Below are 22,699 nucleotides of genomic sequence, written 5' to 3'. Positions count from 1 at the left end.
AGCATAAGCAAAGGCATGGAGATGGGACTCAGGGTGGCAACACAGCATCCCACAGCCCATCGGGCACCAGAGGTAGGGATAACAACTAACTACAGGGCACGCAGGAATGAGGGATGGAGAGGGAGCTTAGGGCCGCACTATGTGAGGAGTTCAAAGAACTAGAGTTTTTCAACAAGGAGAAAGGGCTCCCTTCACATGGTGGAAAGGATATGACTCAGACTAATCTTGGGTTGTTCTCGGGCAGACCTAAAACCTGAGAGGGAAATTACAGGGAGGAGGAACTTTTCAACAACCAGGGCTGCCCAAAAGTGGAACTGAGGGCTGTGGAGGCAGTCAGCTCTCCCTCCTGGGAAGTGCTCGGGCAGAAGTCAGACGCCATCTGCCAGGGAGCAGGATATAAACGGAATAAAGGCTGCACCCACAGGGTCTGAGAGGGGGCCAAGGGGTGGTTCCGTTCAGAGACAGGAAGGGCTCATCCGTGGGCTGTGCGTGGTAAGGAAGAAGGGGAAACCAGAAAATGCCTTCCAGGCAGGAATCCTGGGTATGGAGCTGGCACCAGGCCGAGATCCAAGGTGCCAACTGCAAACCCAGAATGAGATCCAGGCGCCGCCGGGGATCCTGCCTTGCCGCACCTTGCGACCCCCAGCTGCCCCTCGGGCCTCTCCCGGGTGAAGATGCTGTGTACAACAGCAGATGCTGACAGAGGATGCTTCTCTGAGTTCGCCGTCAGCACCAGGACCCACTAGGTGAAGTGGGTGGGCCTGCAGTGACCTAGGATGATGCCCTGTACCGCACGCACATCCATCATGGACCCCGCGGAGCCCTGCCACCCCCAGGCAGTCTCTGCACTCAGCCTACGGGCCCAGGCTGGCTGCACCGTCTGTCCTTACCTGGCTGCTTCACAGTGACTTCCGTGCGCCCCGAAACCTCCTCTGCCAGCTTGTACCACGCGTAGTTGGGGCTCAGCAGCCACTCTTCCACATGGCAGTAGTAGCTGCCGCTGTCGCTGACCTCGGCTCTCTGGACAGTGAGGCTGAACAGACCCCCGGACACGTGCCTCTCAAACTGCAGCCTGGCTCTCAGGCCCTCCTCCTCGGCGTAGGTGCCGTACTCAAAGGCGGAGTTGTGGGTGGTTTTGAGGATGAGCTTGCCGTCGGCGTCCGAGGGCTTGTGGACGTACCAGAGCACGGCGAAGTGGGAGTTCTGGCTGGTCTGGGACTTGACTGAACAGTTCAGCTGGATGGGCCTGTTTTCCACCAGGGTGAGGGTCCTCTTTGATTTGCTCACCTGCAACTTTGTCACTGCAAAGGAAAAGGGGGTGCTTCAGCAGAATCACCACACACCCCTGGAAATGTGGCCCAAGTCCCGCCTCCAGGCTCCCCGCCTGGTTTCGTCCAGCACGGCTCCTAGAGTACCAAACACTGGTGGGCTTCCCCCAAAGTGTGGCTCGGCCTGAGGACAGCAGAACAGAGCCAATCTCACCCCAAAGAGCCCTCCGCTTGCCTCCTCCTTGCCTCTCCCTGGCTCAGGTCCTCACCGTCTCCCCTGGTCTCCTGCCAGCTCTCCTGCCATCATATGGCCGCCAGGGGGATCCGGCAAAAACACACCCAGCCCGTATCAATTCCCTGCTTAAGAAGTTTAATGGCTCCCAACTGCTTACAGACGAGAAAAAAAATTCCTTTCACAGTACAAAGTCCCTCCAGGATCCGGCCCTCGCCCCGCTGTCCTCACTCACCTCCAAGCCTCCCCCGTCACACCCACAGCACACCTCCCCATGCTGCTCCGCCCTGAGCTCGGTCTCTGCTCAGCTGCCCTCCCTGCCTGTCTCCTACCATCTCCCCTCCGACCCTTCTCCCTGCTCACCCCCCTCTAGTCCTCCTCTCCCTCACCCCCATCCCACTGGGTCAGATGCCCCTCTTCTGTGCTCCCATCAGCACCCTCACGCATCTTCAGCTTGTTTTTCCTTACTTCCCTCCCATGCTATCCACGAGCTCCCCAAGAGCAGAGATCAAGCTTTCTCCATTTGATCTGCAAATATTTAGAGTGTGCCCACTCCGTGCCCCTCACGAGGCTAAGTGCTGGGGGTGCTCTGAAGAATAAGACGGTCCTGCCTGGAGATGTTCTCATAACCGCACCCCCAGATTCGGGCTTTGGAGAGCACCCACTCAATCAGTGTTTGCTGGGATATGTGAGTTAGTGAGTGAGTGAGTGAGCGGGTGAGCGAACGAGAGTGAGCTGGAGGAATACGGTAGCAGGTGGCTGGAGGATGCTGGGGTGCTCTTCCTGGAGGATGGGAAGAGAGAAGGCAGAGAAGAAAATGACAAACAATGGGACAGAACAGAGCCAACTCCGGCCTCCCCTTCCCCTCACGATCCTGCTCCAAAACCAGAAGGGAGGGCAGACTCCAGAGGGCCACCCTACCTGCTAATTAATGACCGTGCTCTCCTTTAAGGTGGCAAGAAGCCACGGTCTAATGAAATATATCTTATGAAGGTAATTTGAGATCTCACCCATTCCATCATTACTATACTTGGCTCTGCTTCCCCTACCCACCATCTTCCCTCTACTGAAAAAGAGGAAAAAGGAAAAAGTCACAATTCCAAGTTCCTCTTACGGAGCTAATAGTAAAAGCATCATCCCACCCTCACCTTTCTCTTTACACTTCACTTGTCGAGGACTAAATCACTCGTCAGCTGAGAAAGGAACCCAGGACAAGGCACAGACCCTGACAGGGAGAGCAAGCTGGGCTTCCTCCAGTGACCCTGCCCAGAGGGGATGCCAGAACAGGCTGGCCTGGGCCTTTCTCCAGCACCTCTGCTGGTCATCTCTCTTGATCTAGACACAGGACTGAGCCCAACGGTCGTGCCTGGGCCTCCTCTGCCAGGGCTGGCTAGCTGGCTCACTTAGAGCTTAGTGTGGAAAGACAGGATCAAGGTCTGAGTTCCATGCACCAAGGCAATTGAAACTTCTGAAAGCCCCAGACTGTCACCTGGGCACTGGGGTAACCCACAGACAAAGGTTCTGAGTAGCCGAGAGGATTCAGCGAGCTAAGTACGGCAGAATCCGACACCCAATACCATGACTACAAAAGCAACTCTGAGGCTGTTTCCCGGTGCTAAATCAGGGGACACTCTTCACAAAGGAAGCTGGATTCACGTACCTACAGACCTTCTCAAGCCATCAAGAATACACCCGGCACCCATCTGAGAGAAATCCCCTGGCCCATGACCCTACCCTTCTGGTTTCATCTTTTTTTGGGAACAAGCCCAGTCTCCTGACTTCTCCCTTCTTCAAACGCACGAAGTCCTCCAGGGCACTGGAATCCAGGGCAGGCTTTACCAGCAAGCAACCAAGCTCTGGAAACTAGATTCACATTAGCTTGCCAGTCGACTTTTCATATCCGCTGCCTCTAATACTTGAAACAACCAGCTCCCTTTTCATTCCTTTCCAACCCGATTCACCGCATGCAAATGATATCTCTATCAGAGCAAATGACACCACCTGAATTATCTGGTTCTGGGCCCAAAAAACTGGGTTGTTCAGTGTAGAGTAGAAAGAGCTTTAAAATGCATTATTAATTGGGGCCAGATTATTTTTGCAACTGTTACTAAGGAAACCTCCATTGCTATAGTAACCGCATATATTAAACTGGATGCCTATGACTAAACTTCAGCTCAGTCACATGGTCAGTCTGAGAACAAGAAGAGAATTGTTTCAAAGCATTTCAATTTTTTTCCCTCCTTCCCACGTCAAAATATTGTGAAGTGTTGAAAAGCTTGAAAGAGAGGCATTTTTGAAATTTGGTGCATGTCTGACAGGCAGGCAAGGGGTCAGCTCCTCTTCTACACTCTGAATTTCCTCCCGCTTCTCAAGGACAGGGAGGACCTTTCCTGAAGCCCTGGGGAGACAGCAGCCTGCACGACTAATTAGGAAGCACTCACACATCCTGCCCAGCGCTGCCCTGGGCGGTGCGCAGCCTGCTGGCACCACCTTCCTCCGTGGGGTTAGGAGAGCCCAGACCCCTTAAGAACCGTAGGCATTTTCATCTGCAAGATGAGAACAATCACAGCATTTACCTGACAGGAGTGCTGTGCAGATTAAAAGCAATATCCTACAGTAAGAGTTCAGCACAGAACCTGGTCTATAATAAACACGCAGTACATTTTCACTCTTCCCCTTTCTTTTCGGTTTCCGGGCTCAGTCCCACGTTCAAAGCTCCATATTAGATCGAGAACTGCCAAACCTAAGTGGCAAACTTGCTACTGAAAGTATCGTCCACAGAGTGGCAGCATCTGTGTCGCCTGGAAGCTTGTCAGAAATGCAGACTCTTGGGCCCCACCACCCCAGACCTCCTGAACCAGACTCTGCCTTTTAACAAGACCCCCAGGTGACTCAGATGCACCTGAAAGCCCGAGAAACCTTGGACTTGGCTGTGTGAGTGAAATGGACTTAGGCAATACACACAAAGGTGAAAGACAAGATGCTGAGGACTTGGTTAATCGCCAACAGTGAGTCAGCAGGAGGAAGAGGCAGGAAGAAGGGTGTGAGGCTGCGGGCCAGGCCCCACCTTTCAGCACCCCGCCTGCGAGCCCAGATGCCAGCGCACCCAGCAGCCGCCTTCTCAGGCACCTCACGACTTCCAGAGCGGGGCTGTTCCCTGCCGGAGGGAACGGCCCTTTCTTTCTGCCTCTCGAGAGTTTCCTTCTGAGGCCTCGGATCACCTGTGGCCGGGCAGCATCAGCACCACCTGGGGTGGAGACGCTGCCTCACAAACGCCACAGGTGAGGCCCAGAGACCTGCGGGCTCACGTGCCCTCCAGGTGATTCTGATGCGCTAAGTTCGAGAAGCCACAGGTGTGGCAGTGAGGGGGCCACAGGTAACTCTAGAGACAGCAGTTTCTGTGCAGTGGTGCAAGCAGCAGCCAGAGGGTAGCATACAGGCAGTGAGGGAGCAGAGGGAGAAAAGGAAGACTCTGTTCTTTATTATAGATCCGTGACAGTAATCAGTCATGTTAGGAGGAGAGGGGGCCAGTGGCTGCACAGCAGAGATTTTTCAAACTGAGGGACGCAAGTCAGCCAACAGACTGGGAGAGAACGAAGGAAGAGCTGTGGGGGAAGTGTGTGTGTGTGTGTGTGTGTGTGCGCGCGTGTGTGCGTGTGTGCACGCGCACATGTCCCACCTGTCCTCATAGAAGGAGGGTTACTGCCCTGTCTGCCTTACCCGTCTGCAGACACAGCAGTGACCCTTGCTCACTGACTCCAAATAGTTGCACCGGGTGTTACCATGACAACGAGGCCTGAGGCGCGGGGGGCGGGGTGGGCACTCCTCTAGGGCCCCTGCTCTCATGCTCACTCTATCTGTGAACAGCCAGCGGGCAGAAGCCACATGCACAGGGGACGGAAGGAGAACCCCAGGTTCTCCTGAAAGAAAGGAGGGGCCAATCCCTCTGAAGGATGGGGCAGCCTGTCACCTACTAGACTGTGACAAGGAGAGCCACTGTCGCAAGCCCTGGACTCCCAGAAGTCAAAGAAAAAGCCCTCAGCTCTGCCAATCTGCCAGGTCAGCAATAAGAAATTGGAGAGAACGGATTTGGCAGCATCCAGAGGGTACTGAATATTCATCCTGACTGCCCATCAGTAAAATCCCAGCAGAATACACCCAGTGACAAGTCAGCTTTCTACACCGGAGGCTGTCCTCCTGGAAGCGTGTTTATTGCTTCGTCAATTTTTTTTTTTTAATAAATTTATTTATTTATTTTTGGCTGCGTTGGGTCTTCATTGCTGCACACGGGCTTTCTCTAGCTGCGGCGAGCGGGGGCTACTCTTCGTTGTGGTGTGCAGGCTTCTCATTGCGGTGGCTTCTCTTGTTGTGGAGCACGGGCTCTAAGCGCGCGGGCTCAGTAATTGTGGCTCATGGGCTTGGTTGCTCTGCAGCATGTGGGATCTCCCCGGACCAGGGCTTGAACCCGTGCGTCCTGCATTGGCAGGTGGATTCTTAACCACTGCGCCACCAAGGAAGTCCCTGCTTCGTCAATTTTAACGTGCAATATTTAATAGCCAAACCAAGATATGGTTGTAAATATCTGGAATATGAGTGCTGACATTTCCCTTATTCCTCTGTATTTAGGGAGATGTAATTGGAGGGTGTTTTGGGTGCTAAAGAAAATCAGAAAGAAGCAAAGCAATGCTTCAAAATTAAAAGAGAAAAGAATTGATTAGGAGCTAAGAATCGAATATGTTGACCTGGCTTAAAGGCTTGCCTAAATGCCCCTTGAGGGGTCACACTCTGCCATCGATGGCAGTAAGGCTAAGCCCAATCAACAACAAAACAGGAGGGATGGCGTTCCTTGAAGATTACCTTAGGGATGTGCATTTGGAACAGGAAGTCTAGAATGGTCAATAGGAGATCCACAACACGTTCATCAGGCCATCCAGCCAGAGATTTTAAAGAAACAAATACCCGTGATGTGGTCAGGTCAGCAGGTGGCTCTGGCAAAGGACTGGTCTGGGGCACAGACCACACAGAGCCTTCTTGAGAGCCAGTGACATCAGCTGTGGAGGGCTGATAAATGGACTGGCATGAGCGAGCCAACGGTCCCTGGGTTTCTGCCTCATGCTGTTGGAATAAGAATATTGGACAAAATCATCTTCTAAAAGGGTTGGGGGCAGGGGGAGGGCGATGATATTCCTGTGGAGAACACCAGAGCAGGGATAAGAATCCACGTTTTGAGAGGCAAGGTATGGAAGGAGAGCATAAAGAAGCCAGCACTGGGTTGAGCTCTGGTGCCCCCATGCCTTAGAGCCACCTGGTGGCAGAAGTTAGAACAAATAGAGGCATTCGAAGAGGCACAACTTAAACTCCTATACCATTAGCAAACCGTGTCTTGAGGAACCTCTACAGGGACCTTGTGACCCCAACTTAAAAAGAACAAATTTAAGTATTTGCTAAAGGGGCTCAGGGATGGTAAACCAGACAGAGCGGGGATTAAATCAAAGTATATGGTACCAAAGAGAATTCCTGAGGGGAAAAAAAAAACTACCATAATAAAATAAAATGAAGAGCCTGGACTCTGGAGCCAGACTGCCTGTCTGGTTTTGCATCTTGCCTCTGCCAGTTATTATGAATCACTGGAGAATTTATCTATCCTGTGTGTCAGTGTCCTCACCTACAAAATGGGTGAAGCTAGCACCCCCTCATGGCATTGCATGAATTAAGAACGAAGAATGTTATTGTATATAAAGCATTCAAGGTGGTAATGGGCATGCTACAAAAGCTCAGCAGAGATTAGCTGCTATCGTTACTGTTGTTACTTCTGCCGCTACCGGTGCTGAGCCGCCTCCACACAGCACTCTACAAAGAGAAACCGCTTCTGTAAATGATACTATTAACTGAATGCAGAAAGGATACTTCCCCCCCCCCTTTTTTTTGGCTGCGCCGTGCAGCGTGCAGGATCTTAGTTCCCCAACCAGGGATGGAACCCGTGCCCCCTGCAATGGAAGCACAGAGCCTTAAACCACTGGACCGCCAGGGAAGTCCTAGAAAGAATAATTTTTTATTATATGGCCTTAAGAAAGGCCGAAGTCTCCCTCTCATCCACCCCAACTGCTTTTTAATAAAGTTCATACCTGGGTTCCCATCCCCACTTCCCACTCTCTATTTCTTGACTCCGGCAAGTCCCAACCTCTCTGAGGCTCAGTTACTCCATTTATAAAATGGGAAAGCAGTAGCTTCTTCCCAGGGCTGCAGCAAAGGTGACTGAGGTCATCTACACCAAGTGTCCAGTACACGCTCCGGCACGCGGTCAGCCCTCTGGTATTTTTCCACTTCTACTTCCCCCAAATAAAAGCACCAGTACCAACCAGGGTGTGTGGGGAAAACAGTAAAAATGAACATGAAGCCCTTTGGAAAATATTAAGTGCTCAATGCATAAATATTTAATAAGGAGAGATTGTAACACTTAAGGGGGATGCACTCTCCCTGGTGCCACAGCCCTTCCCAGGGGCCGCGCCCGCCCAGCCTCAGCACCCTCCTTGCTCTCTGCGGCCCCCAGAGGGCCAGCCAAGTGCATTACCATGCACCTCTGAGCAGAGGCCAAGCACGCTGCTGCTGCCTCCCAAGTTTCCCACGCCAGCCCCTGCTCTCGCTTTACAGTGAAATCACAAACAAACTGACTCAGTGTAAGCCACAGGAGACACGAAGACAGTGTCTGGGTCACAGCAGATCCTGGGTCCCCTAACTATTCTCCAGGGGGCAATAAAATGATGTAATGGAAAAGAGAGATATATGGACATCAGAACGACCTAGGCTCCAGTCTTGTTCCAATCTGTTTTCCATTTGACAAGCTGGTCTGCCTCCATCAAGGCTCCTAAACACTGGGAGCCTGGCTTTCCTCATTAGCGAAATGGGCATAAAAGCATCTATATTATTTCATTGCTGGATGAATTTAAAAAGAAAACAGAGGTACTAAGCACAAAGCCTGGCACCCAAGACGTATTTAATACATCTTTGCCCCTTTTCCCCTTTAGTTGCACCATGAATTGATCTGAATCCAAATAACTAGAACCTTCAATGACCTAACTCCATTTTCTTCCCTGAGTCACTCCAGCCTTAGATTTTAAGTCGTGAGACAAACAAGCAACTATTAGGGATTTATTCAAAAACGCAAGGCTAGGCAAGGTCCTGGGGTCAGCACTTCCTCTACCTTCTGCAGCTGGAACCACGTGACGGGCACCAAGGAGGCTCACAGCCCGACCCTGAGGCCAGAGGAGACCACAAAGGGTGCAATTACTCAGCGAGGCAGGCAAGCGGGTCCCTTGGCAGTTTCCACAACAAGGGTTCACATAAAATGGGGTCTCTGCTTAGCCTTCCATTAACCTGAAAATCCACTTCAGCAGAGCAGCCTCTTCCCCGGCATCTCGTTGTCCAAGTTTAGGCTCTAATTGGCCAAGGAACTGTCCCATCATTTATACAGTTCACTTGTTCCAAACTGGTTCGATACAGACTCCGTTATGGGGTTAGAAGAGGCGAAGGATAAGCCCAGACACTGCCATTTCGTAACCTCGCGTTGCTGAAAATAACAAGCACCGTGACCATCTGCAGTGGTGGAGCAGACCGGGTTGGGCACACATCATGGCTGTGAGCAGGCAGAAAAATCCTTTCTGCAAGGTGTTCAAACCATCTTTGCAAAGTGGGTGGGGCAGAAAGTCAGAAAAAAGTCTTTGCAAAGTCACCTCCCATCCAGCCCCCACCCTTCTTTGCACGAATGCCTGTGCTCTCCTGCTTGGGGCCAGGCAATGGAGGGAAGCAGGAGCCAGGGCCGGGGTCCACCCTCCACCTGCTTCCACCCTAACCGGAGACAGGTACAGACACGGAGGAAACCATAAGAGCAGCACTAACTTACCGTCTGCCCCGCGTTAGGGGAAGGGCCTGATGAAGGCGAGTGTTGGCAGAACGCCCCCTGACTAAGGCTCCCCAAATGAGTGCATCCTTGTCACCTGCTGCGAGAGAGACTCCGCCTGCCTGCTCTCGTGCACTCAAATCCAGGGCAGGGGGACAGGGTCTGGGTCAGGGAAAGTGTCGAGGAAGGAAGGACAAGGATTCAAACCTTGGCTCCATTCACCAGCTAGGCAACCCTGGGCTGATCACTTAATCTTTCCTGAGGCTGTTGTGCAATTCTCATAAAATAACCAACCCTAAGCACCTAGCACAAAGCAAATACTCAGTAAGTACCTGTTATTTTCCCTTTAGCCTCTGAGGTTCCTTGTCTGCAAAAGGGGGGCACAGTGGTACCTTGTTCACATCACTGTTGCAAGGATTATAGGAGATGACATTAAGAGATGGAGCTTTCTGCAACAGTCTAGTTGGCCTGCACGCTTCACAAATATCAATGTCTTCACACACACACGCACGCATGCGCACGTGGCTAGGGAACTATTCTAGATTAAAGGAGTCTAAAGAGACATGACAGGGACTTCCCTGGTGACGCAGTGGATAAGACTCCGTGCTCCCAATGCAGGGGGCCCAGGTTCGATCCCTGGTCAGGGAACTAGATCCCACATGCATGCCACAACTAAGAGTTCGCATACTGCAACTAAGGAGCCCGAGAGCCGTAACTAAGACCCAGTGCAACCAAATAAATAAATAAATAATTTTTAAAAAAGAAAAGAAACTGCCAAATTATTAAAAATAAATAAATAAATAAAAATTTAACAAATGATAAAAATTAAAGAAAAATAAAGAGACATGACGACTAAATACAATGTGTGACCCCTGACTGGATCCTAGACGGAAAAAACACCGTAAGGGGCATTTTCAGGACAACTGGGGAAATGCTAGTACTGTCCTATAATCACGTCAAATTCCCAGAGTCTGATTACACTGTTGTGGTCGGGTGGGACAAAGTCCTGATCTTCAGAGATACACACTGAAGTATTTAGAAGGAAGTATCCTGACGTTGGCAACTTACCCTCAAATGGTTCAAAAACAACAAAAATTTACACACAGAGGGAGAAACAAACGTGGTAAGATGTTAACAACTGGTCATCGCCAAAAGGGAATGCGAGTCTTGCGACCTCCTACACACCTGAAATTTCTCAAACTAGAAAGTTGGGAAATAAGAGCAGCCGGGCCGAGGGCTCAGCGCACGACACTTCCCGCCTCCCCGCGGGTCTCCTCAGCCGGAGCAGGCATGGGGGACCCCGGGCCCCTCACCTGGCTGCAGCACCCTGATCTCCAGCAGGTTGGAGGTCCTCTCGGCCAGCCGCGTCCAGGTGTTGTTGTAGTTCCTCCGCCACAGCTCTGCCACACACTGGTACTTGCCCGCCTCCGTGTCGCTGGCTCGGCTGATGCTCAGCCGGACATTGTTACTGGACTCAGCCTTTTCAATGGCCGTTCGGGTCCGGAAGCTGGAGGACCTGTCCCCCCACTGGACTCCTCCATCCCGGGTAAAGGTCACCAGGTCATGGAACTCGGCGGTGCCCACCGGCTGGAACCGCCACGTCACTGACACGGGGACCCGGGCGGGGTAATGGGGTTTGATGATGCACTGCAGGTCAAAGGAGTCACTGTAGGTCACCCCCGGCGTGCGGGAGATGGCAGTGACTGCAAAGCCCGTTTCTGGAGAGAGAGCAGAGAAACTCAGGCCAGAGGAGACACTTGGCTTTCTCAGGGCCATGCGACGCGGTGACAGGGTTCCTGGCAAAAGCTAGCATGACAGAGCAAAGGCTCACACATGGGGCTCTTTGGATGCCCAGGCCAGTATTACTTTTGTTAGCGTGTTGACACACAAACCCAGCAGTTCACAGGACCCCACAGAAAGAGGCCGGCGGCAACCCTCCTTAAGCGGCACTAGCAAACTTTTCCTGATGAAACCCTCACGTGGATTTGTGCTGGATCAGTCCCACTCACAGGGACTGAGTGCATGTAGGCGGGGCCATCCCTAGATATCTTGGGATTCCACGCTGAACAGGAGAAAAGAGCCGATTTCCTTCATCACACTCAGGTGGATGCACCCTGCCCCAGCCCAGACGGCCCCTGTGCCTGGCCCACCAGTGCATCAGTGCCGGAGCAGGGGAGGCAGGTGGAGCAGGTGCCTGTGCTCCCCGGGCTGGGCAGCGCCGGCTTGCTCTCCGGTCCCTCTCCCACCTCCCCACGGAATCCAGGGCAAAGAGGCAGCGAGGGACCCACAGCAGGAGGGACTGACCTTCACCAAGGAGGACCTGGGGTGAGCTGGGGCCCTGCAGGTGCGCTAGGCTGAGTCTCTCCATATTCCAGCATCACTAATCCCCAATACTGACTTCTCAGTAGAAGTGATCAGAGTCCCTTCAGCCTTGAAATACGACTGACTGTTAACACATTCGTTATGATCATAAAACTGACAGCAGCCATATTTCCTGAGCACTATGGGCCAGGCACGGTGCCAAATGCTTGGCTTTCATCACACTTCACTGAATCCATCACCCCTTTCTTACAGATGAGGAAACTGAGGCCCAGAGAGGGTAGATAAATTGTCCTCTATCAAGCTGCCAGTAAATGGCAGTCACACTATAAATCTGTGTGTCACTGATTCCGGGGGGCTTATTAGGTTGCTTTACTCCCAGGAAGCATAAGACAGTGGTTAAAGGCACAGACCCTGGAGCCAGATGCCCAACTTTGGCACTTTCTAGCTATGTGACCTTGAGCAAGTTACTTAACTTCTCTCTGCCTCTATTTCCCCATCTGTAAAATGGGTCCTTGTGAAGATTAAATGAGTTAGTATTTATAAAATACTTGGAATAGTACCTGACACACAGTATATACTATATTTTGTTAAATATGTAGTTTGTTTAAAAAACAAACAGACATAAAGGAAAGTACTTTAAACTTCACAGGTAAAAAACAAGGCACCGAATGAATCTTTCGGCAGAGCCTGGCCAGAGCCCCTTGGTAAGCTCTGGCTATGGGAACCACAGACATACGGTGAATATGAAAAAACTCAGAGGACAACGTGATGCTGTAAAATTACTTCTAACCCTAACCACCCCTCAGACGTTCCTAGCCTCACAGGATGGGAAAGACTCCCTCTGCTGGACGCCCAGGACTTTCCTCACAGGTTCCATTTCCACGTGTCCACACAGGATACTGAGCAGAGAGAGACATGGGGAGTCAGCTGACCTGGAAACTCAACCACTGGATGAGGTTTCCAGAGACAGAAATCTGAATGAGATGATGAGTGCAGAAAGCAGGTCAACCTTTGGGATTAAGCTTATGGAAAGTAAAAATAATTCTAATCTGGGGCAGGTGGTGAAAAAGGACTTTGTTGGGGGCAAAACCACTTGGTGTTGCCATCTTTACTGGGGTAAGACGGTCCAAAGCACCACCAGCCCTACCTATGAGGAAGGTGGCAGCATGGTCCCAGGGGTGGGATGCAAAGTCACTGAGGACAACTGATGTCACAGTCTCTTAACAAACAGAAACACCTAACATGACAGGTTACCTCCCCAGCAAAGTAGCAGATTGGTCTTTTAATATACTGATTCTATTAGGCAGATAAATGTTGATAGAAGCCTCTTTACCCTGTGAGAAGCAAATCTAATATTCTTTGGTTTTAGCAAATTTCAAGGTATCTTTTCATTTCATGCTAATCAGGAAATGGCTTTCCTTAGGAACAGCCTTATAGAGGAAAAGGTAAAAACACAGGCTTTGAAAAAAAAATTTAAGACAGATTGCTGGTTTCCTGGGTTCAGATTGTGTGTCTGTCACTTAAAAGCTATAGTCCTGGGCAAATTAGCCAACGTGTCTCACTAGTCTCCTTGTAAAATGACAGTGTCTATCTGTAGGCTAGGTGAGGATTCCAAGGGACAATTAAGCTTAAGTGCTTACACTCAGCCAGGAAGGGTAGTAAGGGCTAAATAAATGGCAAAAGGTGATTTTCTACCCTTCTCTGCCCTGCTCTGAATTTTTAGGAGGGCTGAGCCCCTGGTACAGGAGGGCCTGGGGTGCAGGAGGGAGAGGATTTGCTCCCGCTCTTCCAGGTTAATTTTGGCAGTGGCCTTTGTTCCTCCACCTGGGGCCACCACTCGCCTGGCCAGAATCCTTACAACTTCACTCCTACCACCCAGACCAAGGAGTAGTAACAGCGCCCAGCTGTTGCCCATCCCCAGGGCCCACCATGGAGAACCACTGTTGGTTCCTTGAACCCCATCCACACTTCCATAAATACTTTCTTCAATCAAACCCTTTGGAAGGTGCCGTCTATCTCCTACAAGAGTCTTGACAAGGGAGCATCACCCCAAAGGGCCCACGAAAAGACTGCCGAGCTTACTTACCGAGAGCCGTGATGGACACGACGGTGCTGGCCCGGCGTTCCCCCACGACCTGCCACTCGCCATCCACTGCCCGCACCCACTCGGTCACGTGGCATTCGTACTGGCCCTCGTCCTCCCTCCTGCTGTTGAAGATGCCCAGGCTGAACGAGTTGGGCTGCACCTGCTCCATCTGGACGCCCCCAAAGCTGCTGCGCTCCCAGTAGGACGCGCCAGGCTGCACGGTGCCGTCCCGGTCCAGCCACATGATGTTGCTGCGGCGGTTCTGCCTGTCCACCAGCTGCCAGATGACGGAGAAGCGGCCTAGGGCTCTACCCGCTGTGCGGATGCTGCAGGAGAGGTGTAGATTCTCACCCTCCAGGACGACGCTGGCGTTGCTGGCCACCTCCACCGAGATGCTGCTCTCTGTGCAGAGGAAGAGAGTGCCACGTTGGGGCTTTCTGGGCTCCACTGAGCCCTCCCCCACTGACATCAAAGGAGGAGGGGTACAAATGTCACTCTATTCAGGTACAAGGGGACCTTGGAGGATGCAAGCACTCTGACACTTGCTGCTGCTGCAAGCCCTGGCTGGTTCTGGGTTTCGCTCCCTGTGATTTTAGATCTGATAACCTAGGAGGCCCTTTACTGGATACAAAGATAACGTGTGGGATCATGAGCGTCTAAGACCTGAGACTGAATCAGAACAGAAAGACATTACCCTTAAGGCACAAAGCAATTCATCAGGCTCTCCATATCCCCTGGTTCCACATCCATGGATTCAACCAACCATGGATAGAAAATATGCCAAAAAAAAAAAAAAAAATTCCAGGAGGTTCCAAAAAGCAAAACTTGAATTTGCTGTGCACTGGCAACTCTTTACATAGCATGTACATTGTATTAGGTATAAGTAATCTAGAGATGATGTGCGTAGGTTATATGCAAATCCAATGACATTTTATAAAAGGGACTTGAGCATCCACAGATTTGGGGCGGTCCTGGAACCAATCCCCCTCGGAATCTGAAGGATGACTGTAATGTGTTCAGCAGGGTTCAAGAATTTTTGACTCGGATTTTCAGTAAGTTGAATACCTCGAAAATTCTACTTCACCGAATCGTCCCATAATTTAGGGCTACGGCAGTCAAATAAAAGCTGAACATCCATACATGCCATTTGAGTCCTTCAGGGCAATATCATTAGGTAGAAAAAAAAAGTGACAGGAAGTATTTGGAGGACAACACGTGCTTGCTTGGGTGTGGGCAGTAATGGAGCACAGATGGCCTCATTTCACAGCGTGTGCAGGGAGCAAGCTTTCATACTTTGATTAACACACAGGAACAGACCAAAGCCGGTGGCTCGCCTTCCTGCCACTGTCCACCTTCAGCCCCGGGGTTCCGCTGCTCTTGACCTTGACTTTCTGCCAATCAAACTCTGGGATAAGGATTCCTCTCTCCTTCGCTCCTTTGCTACTCACTTAGCTATGTGAACTCCCTCAATGGAATTATTTAAGCTCTACATGCCTTCTTCTATGAGATATGGAGAGTGCTACATTGTGCAGTTCTTTAAAGATTAAAAGTAAATGAGACAATGTCTATAAATCACCTAATACATAGGTTTTCAAAAACTGGTTACCATGATCATAATTAATTTTACTATTCCCATTAACTCTTTGTTTTTATAAAGAGTGTGGATACTTTAATCTATCTTAGTTATGCATAGATTATTTTGTATAATTATCTATAGAGCTCCAAAATCCCTTAAGTATTAAAAAACAGAAAGTACCAGACTAATTCAGCTCCAGTTTTCTGGGCACCATCCACATGAAACACATACATCAATTTTAAATCAATCAGTAAATCAAATCCCAGATTAAGAGGCACACCCAATTACTGAGGGAAAAAGCATACCCATGACCACGCATTTGAATCAATCTTTTCTCCCGTGTGTTTCCCTCACAGGCAGAAACATGCAAAGATGAGCATTGAGCCCAGGCATGGAGCTCTTGCTATAGTGAACATGTCTGCCACCCATTCTGGATTGGCTTGTTTCACATGAAAAAAGGTCCAGACAGACAGGGTGGGGAAGAGGAATTTTCCCAGGAGCCATACCTAGATGAGTCATGGAGATGACGGGGCCCCCGAGTAGCTACCTCTGTAGCAGAAGTGGCTGAAAGCAAGGATTTGGAGGCAGGCAGACCACGCTCAGGCCCAGGTCTACTGCTTCCTAACTCTGCAATCTTGGGGCTCTTCCTTAACCTACCCAAGCTTCCATTTCTTATGTGCAAAATGGAGATACTAAGAGTCCTACTTCTTAGGGTCACGACACTGAGAGTATTAGATGGGGTAATTATTTTTCATCATCATCATTAATAATAACAATATTCCTCTTCAGATTAAAGACTCATTAATGACTCACTTCCAGGGTTATCAGTGAGGAATTAAAGAAGGGCAACTTCGGCATCAATGGAAAAAAAATCCCTTTGCTTGCCTTAGGCAGAAGAATGACTTGCACGACATCACTCCCACCCCCTACTGTCACCCCAATGGGCTCTATCTTCTATAAGCCCTGGCTTGTTTGTTACAAGGGCTGCTGTTTGGTGCTCTGTTACTTGAGCGAGCCTGGAAAAACCACGCAGTGAGATGTGAAACTACGAGAAGCAAAACGATTCCGCAGCCCAGGCAAAGGCAAATGCAGACACAGTGCTGACTGCCCGTTAAGACTATTTACAAGTGTTCTCAGGCCTGAGAAGAGGCAGCCAACAGTTTAAAACTCTCTGGATTAAATGAAAACTAGGACAGAACTAATGAGAATCTGAGTGCACGGTTACAAATGAAATTTCAAATCAGGAGGTTGATGACGGAGCACAGGCTAAGCGCAGAGCAGTGAATCTGGAGTTAGAAGCAAATACTTCTAATGCGATGCAAGCTCGACCACTATCAGAACCGGCTCGGCCATGTCCCTGTATGGTGCTCTGGCCTCTTCATTCACAGGATGAATAGAATCCTGGCCTCTCCAAGGACTGGAGGGGTGGGAGCGGAGAAGCAGATGATATACGCAGAAGCACTTTGGGCTCTTGAGAGGAAAAGCGCCATTAAAAATCCGAGTTTTTATTATCACCATTACCGATGTGATCACTGTTGTTCTTTGGTAGACTTACCCAAGTGGCCTTGGGGCAGGATCTGGTGGTGCTGGGGGACTTTAACTACCCAGTTATCTGCTGGAAAAGCAATATAGCAGGCCACAGATCATCAAACAAGTTCTTGGAAGGGGATGGAGGAAATCTCTTAGTACAAAAAAATAGGGAGGTACACAGTGTGGCTGTCCTTCCCTGGATCCTTACAGAACAATGAGGAATTAGTTGCAGATTTAAAAGTAGAGAGACCGTGGTTAAGGCAGGCGCAGTCCGACAGGAAAATACTAAAGAGGGTGGGCATCCAGTTTAACAAATTCCATTCTACAAATATTCAGCAAGCACCTACCCTATGCAAAGCACCATGCTAGGCATTGCAGGGGGAAACAGTCTAAGAAAGAAAAGAATTTCAAGATAATGAGATGTGTGTGAGAGAGAGATTTAAAAAAAAAAAAAAAAAGCACAAAGGAAAGTCATCCTGTTGGCGAGAAAAGAAAAAAAGAGTGGCAAGACCCCTGTTGTCTGTTTCCTTTCTTCACACTTGAAGCTACATTAAATATGTAAAAGTATAAATAAAAATGTAAAGGGAATCATTACAGGGCTAAGAGAAAGAACAGCTTGAGCAGTGGAGAAATAGGTTAAAGGTTAGTTTAAAAAACTTCACCAGCTTGCTTAAAATCAGGGCATTCTAAGCTTTCTCATTTTACTAAAAACAAAACTATGAGAGAAATGAGATATTAATGAGAACATCCTGATACTATGGAGAATTAAACCCAACATAAGCAAACACAGGTAGCCCCCCGAGTCCCCAGTCCTGACTGATACCCACCCAGACAATGCCAGCTACAAGGAGGCAGGGAGCCCACCTAAGCAGCCTTGGAAATAAGCTAAGTTTTAAAAGCCTGTGCTCCAGGAAGATGTGAGAGGTCCCATCCACCGACTTTTAAAAACCCAATTCCGATAGGGGATAGACAATTAGGGTAATGCCAATCCCTATACCTCCAAAACCCAGAGAGCAAATCTTTCTTAATAATGCACTTTAGCATTTAAAATCCTCCCATAAAAGACCAACCCTCTTAAGTGAGATTTCAAGACAGGCATCCACCCACTTCTTCTGGGACTTAATTCCCACACAGGAGCAAACAGCTGTCCTGGATTCCTGGTTGGCCTCCAGGCTGAGCTGGCAATGCAGGCGTTTACACAGAGCTGCTAGCGCTAGGATCTGCCATGCCCCCCTCCAGCCTGCAAACATGCACCTGATGCTCTGCCTACCGGGTGGTGGGGGGCGGTTGCTAAGTGTGGGCAGGTGAGCTGCAGAAAGGAGAGGGGCTAACAGGTTTCCTCTGCCAGCTCTGACTGAACCTGCCCCGCCCTGCCCTTCCCTCCCCATGGCTCTTCTCCTCTGCCCCGACTTCTCTCAGACGGTGCTAGCTACTGAACCAGACCAGCAGGAGGAGGAGGAAGCAGCACATCCCTCCACTTACTGATGGGGAGGACGATGATAGGAATGTTCCTGGGACGCTTGCTCTCCTTGTCGATGAATTCCCCGGTGACTGTCTTCTCTCTCTCTGTCACACGACAGTTGTATTTCCCACTGTCCTCCTGGCGGAGGTGGTAAATCTTCAGCACGAAGACACTGTCGCTCTCCTTGGCCACCTTGAGTTGGCCCCTGGCCTCCCGATGGGTGAACTCACTGTTGAGGACCGGCACAGCGTTCGGCCCCATGCTGGCAATGAGCGAGCTGTTGAAGGCCCAGGAGACGGCAAAGTAACGGTCGGGAGTGTTCTGCCCCTCCAGGATGCACCTGAACTCCACCGGTTCACCTACCGTGTACAGCCGCTTCTCCGTCTCCAGCCGAACGGTGAACTCTTTGTCTGAGAAAACAAATAACAAAACGGATGCGTGCTGGGTGTCCGAGGGCCCCGGCTCTCCAAACTGCATCAGCAAATTCCCACCACCCACACCTTCTCACCAAGCTGACTACTGGGAAGGCACCTCCACGCGTGTCTTGAGAGAAAAACTCTCAAATATCACAGAGAGAACTCAAAGGTAGCCAGACCCAGAGAGTCTAAAGGGCTTGTTATCCCAATCAAGTCGACAGGACTCTCTCTGCAGCGTATAATGCCCTAGGTTAGACTCTGAGGTCAGCAAGCAATATCACTCCTAATTTCACTTGCACGGCAGATTACAAAGGTCCATCCTTGATCTATATGCCCAGACTCCATTAAAGCATCCGGATTACAAATATTTTCAGCAGATATTATAGACATGACCCTGCTGAGACTTGTAAGGCAAATTACCCAGTGCCCCAGGTGCTGACCCCAATCCAAATAAACATTCTATCTATCTATCCATCTATCTATCTATCTATCTATCTATCTATCTATCTATCTATCTATCTGCCTGGAGAGAGAGAGAGAAAGATGTCTTCCACCCCCAAGTGAATACTGGAAATAAGACACAGGTAAGACAATCCCTAACAAAATTGCATAGGAAAAGTGAAAACTAATGTCTTTTCACTAATCTATCACCTGTCAGATCAAATCTCTAGAAAGATGGAGTGGGAAAGTACCTACTTCCAAGGACAGCCAGATGACCTCTGAAATGGTCAGTGAACCCAAGCACCCTTCAAAGAGCTGGGAGTTGAACCAGGCATGGGGGGTGGGGGCGGAGGGCAGGTGGTGATCAAAGAAGGGCTCATCGCCACTAACTGTCCCACACACCATGTAACAGTGCACGGTGACTGTCAATGCCTTGAGACAATGATCTTATCTCACAGGCACCGGTGGCAGAAGACAAAGGAGTGAAGGGTCCTGGTAAGCAGAGTCACAGAGCCTTGGGTGGGAGAGGCTGCAGTTGTAAGTACTGCCCAAGTCCTTCCCCTCCCAGTTCTAGCTCTATTCCTCTAAAGAAAACATTGACTGGAGAATCGCATTTACAGAGATGTTTGAATTCCTTGTATATCCATTAGCTCCAACCTCGCCTGTCTTCCCCGCACTGGCATTTCCGAGCCGTTAGCACTATCTTTAAGTGGTATCTTATCTTTAAGGCCCTTGCCCCATTCTTATCCCCCTATTCCATGCACTCTTCAAGCAGATGAGAATCCTATTTCCCTAAAAAACACAGCAATCACAAGAGTGCTGCTTCCACATTCCTATTCTCCAGCTCAAGTTTGGCTTTGTACCCACCTGTTCCTCAGGCTCTCCATCTCCTCTCCTCCCACATGAGCCAGTGTCTTGCCCCCAATACCCATTTTCTCCAGCGAATCAGCTTCTTCCTTTATTACCCAAACTTCCTGACAAAGCGAATTACCCTCAACGACTCCAAGGGCTCACTTCTAAAGTGACAGCTGCTGCCTCAGCTTCCCTTCCCAAAAGAACAACCTGAGAGACCTGGGTTTCACTCTGCCAGCCTCTGCCTAGATGCATACACCCACGTGGGACGGAGCCCATGTCATCTGCCAGATACTGGCTTTCTGGTCAACCAGATTACAGTAATTTATACCTCAACATCAGAGATTTTAGAAAAAAAAATAAAAGCACCCCTTCCACATAAATGCCACTGAAGACATGCAAACAGGTGTCCCAGACCTCAGACTTCCCACTTCCTCAGAGTTAGGCTGGCTGCAACAGTGGCTGTCTTCTTCTGGCAGCCAAAGAGTCTTCTGATCTCACAGGAATCCCCCCCATGGCTTGGTGAGGCCTTAACATTCCCAGGTTGAAGATGAGATTCAGGGCAAACCATCCTCTTTTCTGCACAGCCATTTGCCCTTGTTACACCCAGTCAATTAAACCTCTGTAAATCGATTTATGCTTTTTCCAATACCCCCTCACTCCTCAGCTCACTGAAATTTGGCTTTGGGCCTTCTCCCACACTTCGCTGACCCAGCAAATGTCCCCAATGACAACCCCCGCCCATCACAACTAAAGGCGTTTCTCAAGTACGTTTTAGCCTCTGGACCAGCTCTCCTCCCTTGGGTCCATGACACCATCCCTCCTGCTGCTTCTCCCGCTGGCCTGGCCACTCTGTCTCTCGAACCTGCTCCCCTGACCACCTCTTACTGCCGCAGCTCTCCTGGGCCCTCATCGCTCCCAAGCTCAGCCTCTGAGTGCCACGTCTGAGGGCATGCTGGGTGCTTCACATGCTGAGCATCTCTACGAAGGTCCGCTTGCGGGATGGACTCCTTGACCAAATTTTACAAGAACAAATGCAAAGACACCCAGTGCTGCCACTGAAGGCGAAGCAGAGGCTCTCAAGCAAGACTTGGCACATTGCCTCATCCCTCCTTATCACAGTTCCAGGTACCCCCCGAGCCCCAGCCTCGGATTCCTCCTTCCACAATACTCTCCATTCTGTTGCCTCGAGCACCCACTGCCCGCCTCCTAGGTCACTGCCACTGACCTAGCCCTGGCCTTATCAGCCCTTCCCTACCTGGTCTCCCTACTCCAGACCCAACCTGTTTAGTCAACACTAGGTGGCCTCCATGGCTGTTCCCTTCTAAAACCCAGGTCTGATCGTGTCACTCTCTGCTTAAAAATCTCTATTCCCTCCTCCAAATGTTGGCAGCAGTGGTTTTCAAGCTATGCTCAGGTGGGGCGGTAGCGGGGAGACCTTCCTTTCCTCATACAAAGTCTTTTGCTGCCCAATACAGAAAACATTTGGTTCAGGCAAGGGGGGAACACCACGGCCCTCATATGCCCTCCTCAAGCACCCCATGGCATGCACCCATGCACACGAACACACAGACATGCCCACCCACAAGCGACCACTCAGGCACCTCTACAGGACTCCTAAGATTCCAAGGAGAACAACTTGAAATGCTGGGAACACAGAGTCAAGGCCAAGCTCACATTCTAGCATGTGGGCTTCAGGCCACCTTTCCTATCTCCTCTCACCACTCCTATCCGGAACTCAACATCTGCTCACCCTTGACTTCTCTGTGCTTGCCAAACAGGTCAAACGATTCTGTACCTTTATGCTTCTCCTCCTGATGTCTGCTCAAGCTTCAAGACTCAGTTCAAGTCACCAAATGTGTTGGTTTTCCTGAATTTTCCTCAACCACCCCACCCAGGGAAAACAATGTTGCAAGAACACTTTACATTCACCATGTTCCCAGGGCATCCTTCACTCAGCCACTGGCTTTCACATCTGTAGTTCCCTGAGTGCAGGGACCAAGCGTTATTCATCTCTGAATCCCCGATGCCTATCACCACACCTGCAGCGTTGCAGAGACTTACTAAATGTTGACTGAAATCAACTAAGAGAAGGGCAACATTGGGGCTACAACCACTGAACCAGAGCAGCACAGACACAGAGTGAAGTCATCGACTTTTTTTTCACCTAGTTTTCCCTTTCCTGGCTTCGTCTGGATACATTTGCTGGGCAAATTCAAAAAAACCCTCATTCCAAATTGGTAAGATTAAAATAAAGAAGATTAACTGATGCAGCCTAATTTGAAAGTGCTAAGACTTAAAATTTGGCCCAGACTTTTGAAGCTGCTCTTAAAACCATCCAGGAAGGGAAGGGATAAATATGAAATAAAGTGCCTTCTGTAGATTTAGTACCGGAAGTTCCAGAAGCTGCTAAATGCTCTGGGTCCTACAGAGCAGATAAAGTGCTCCCAGCGCAGGAGCCCAACCCTTCTCGTAAAAGCCCTCACACCCATTAGATGTCCAGAGAATCGCTTCTGCCCTTTTACTTCTAGATCTGTGCTTGACAAAGCATAGACAGTGGAAGTGTACTGAAAATCCAGCTTCCCAGGTCCCACCCCAGAAGCCTGATTCAGGAATC

At 50.0% G+C, this 22,699-nt stretch overlaps 1 protein-coding gene across 10 annotated transcripts in view; it reads right to left on the bottom strand.

Annotated features, from left to right (window-relative positions):
• Positions 1–22,699, bottom strand: part of IGSF3 (immunoglobulin superfamily member 3) — a 111,493-nt gene that overhangs the window by 13,115 nt on the left and 75,679 nt on the right. For 7 of the 10 annotated variants that reach the window (XM_082368759.1, XM_082368761.1, XM_082368754.1 and 4 more), the window contains 5 exons: positions 18,394–18,783; positions 16,937–16,996; positions 13,806–14,207; positions 10,711–11,115; positions 891–1,301 (listed from right to left, as the gene is read on the bottom strand). In XM_082368759.1, coding sequence (XP_082224885.1) covers positions 891–1,301; positions 10,711–11,115; positions 13,806–14,207; positions 16,937–16,996; positions 18,394–18,783 — 1,668 coding nt within the window. The remainder of the gene's footprint in view (positions 1–890; positions 1,302–10,710; positions 11,116–13,805; positions 14,208–16,936; positions 16,997–18,393; positions 18,784–22,699) is intronic. The other 3 variants (XM_082368762.1, XM_082368760.1, XM_082368763.1) reach the window with 2 other exon arrangements.

This window comes from Balaenoptera borealis (assembly GCF_965194805.1).
Source record: "Balaenoptera borealis genome assembly, chromosome: 1".
Classification (NCBI taxonomy): domain Eukaryota; kingdom Metazoa; phylum Chordata; class Mammalia; order Artiodactyla; family Balaenopteridae; genus Balaenoptera; species Balaenoptera borealis.
Note: the sequence above shows the minus strand (reverse complement) of the source record. Positions and strands in the feature narration are given on the sequence as shown.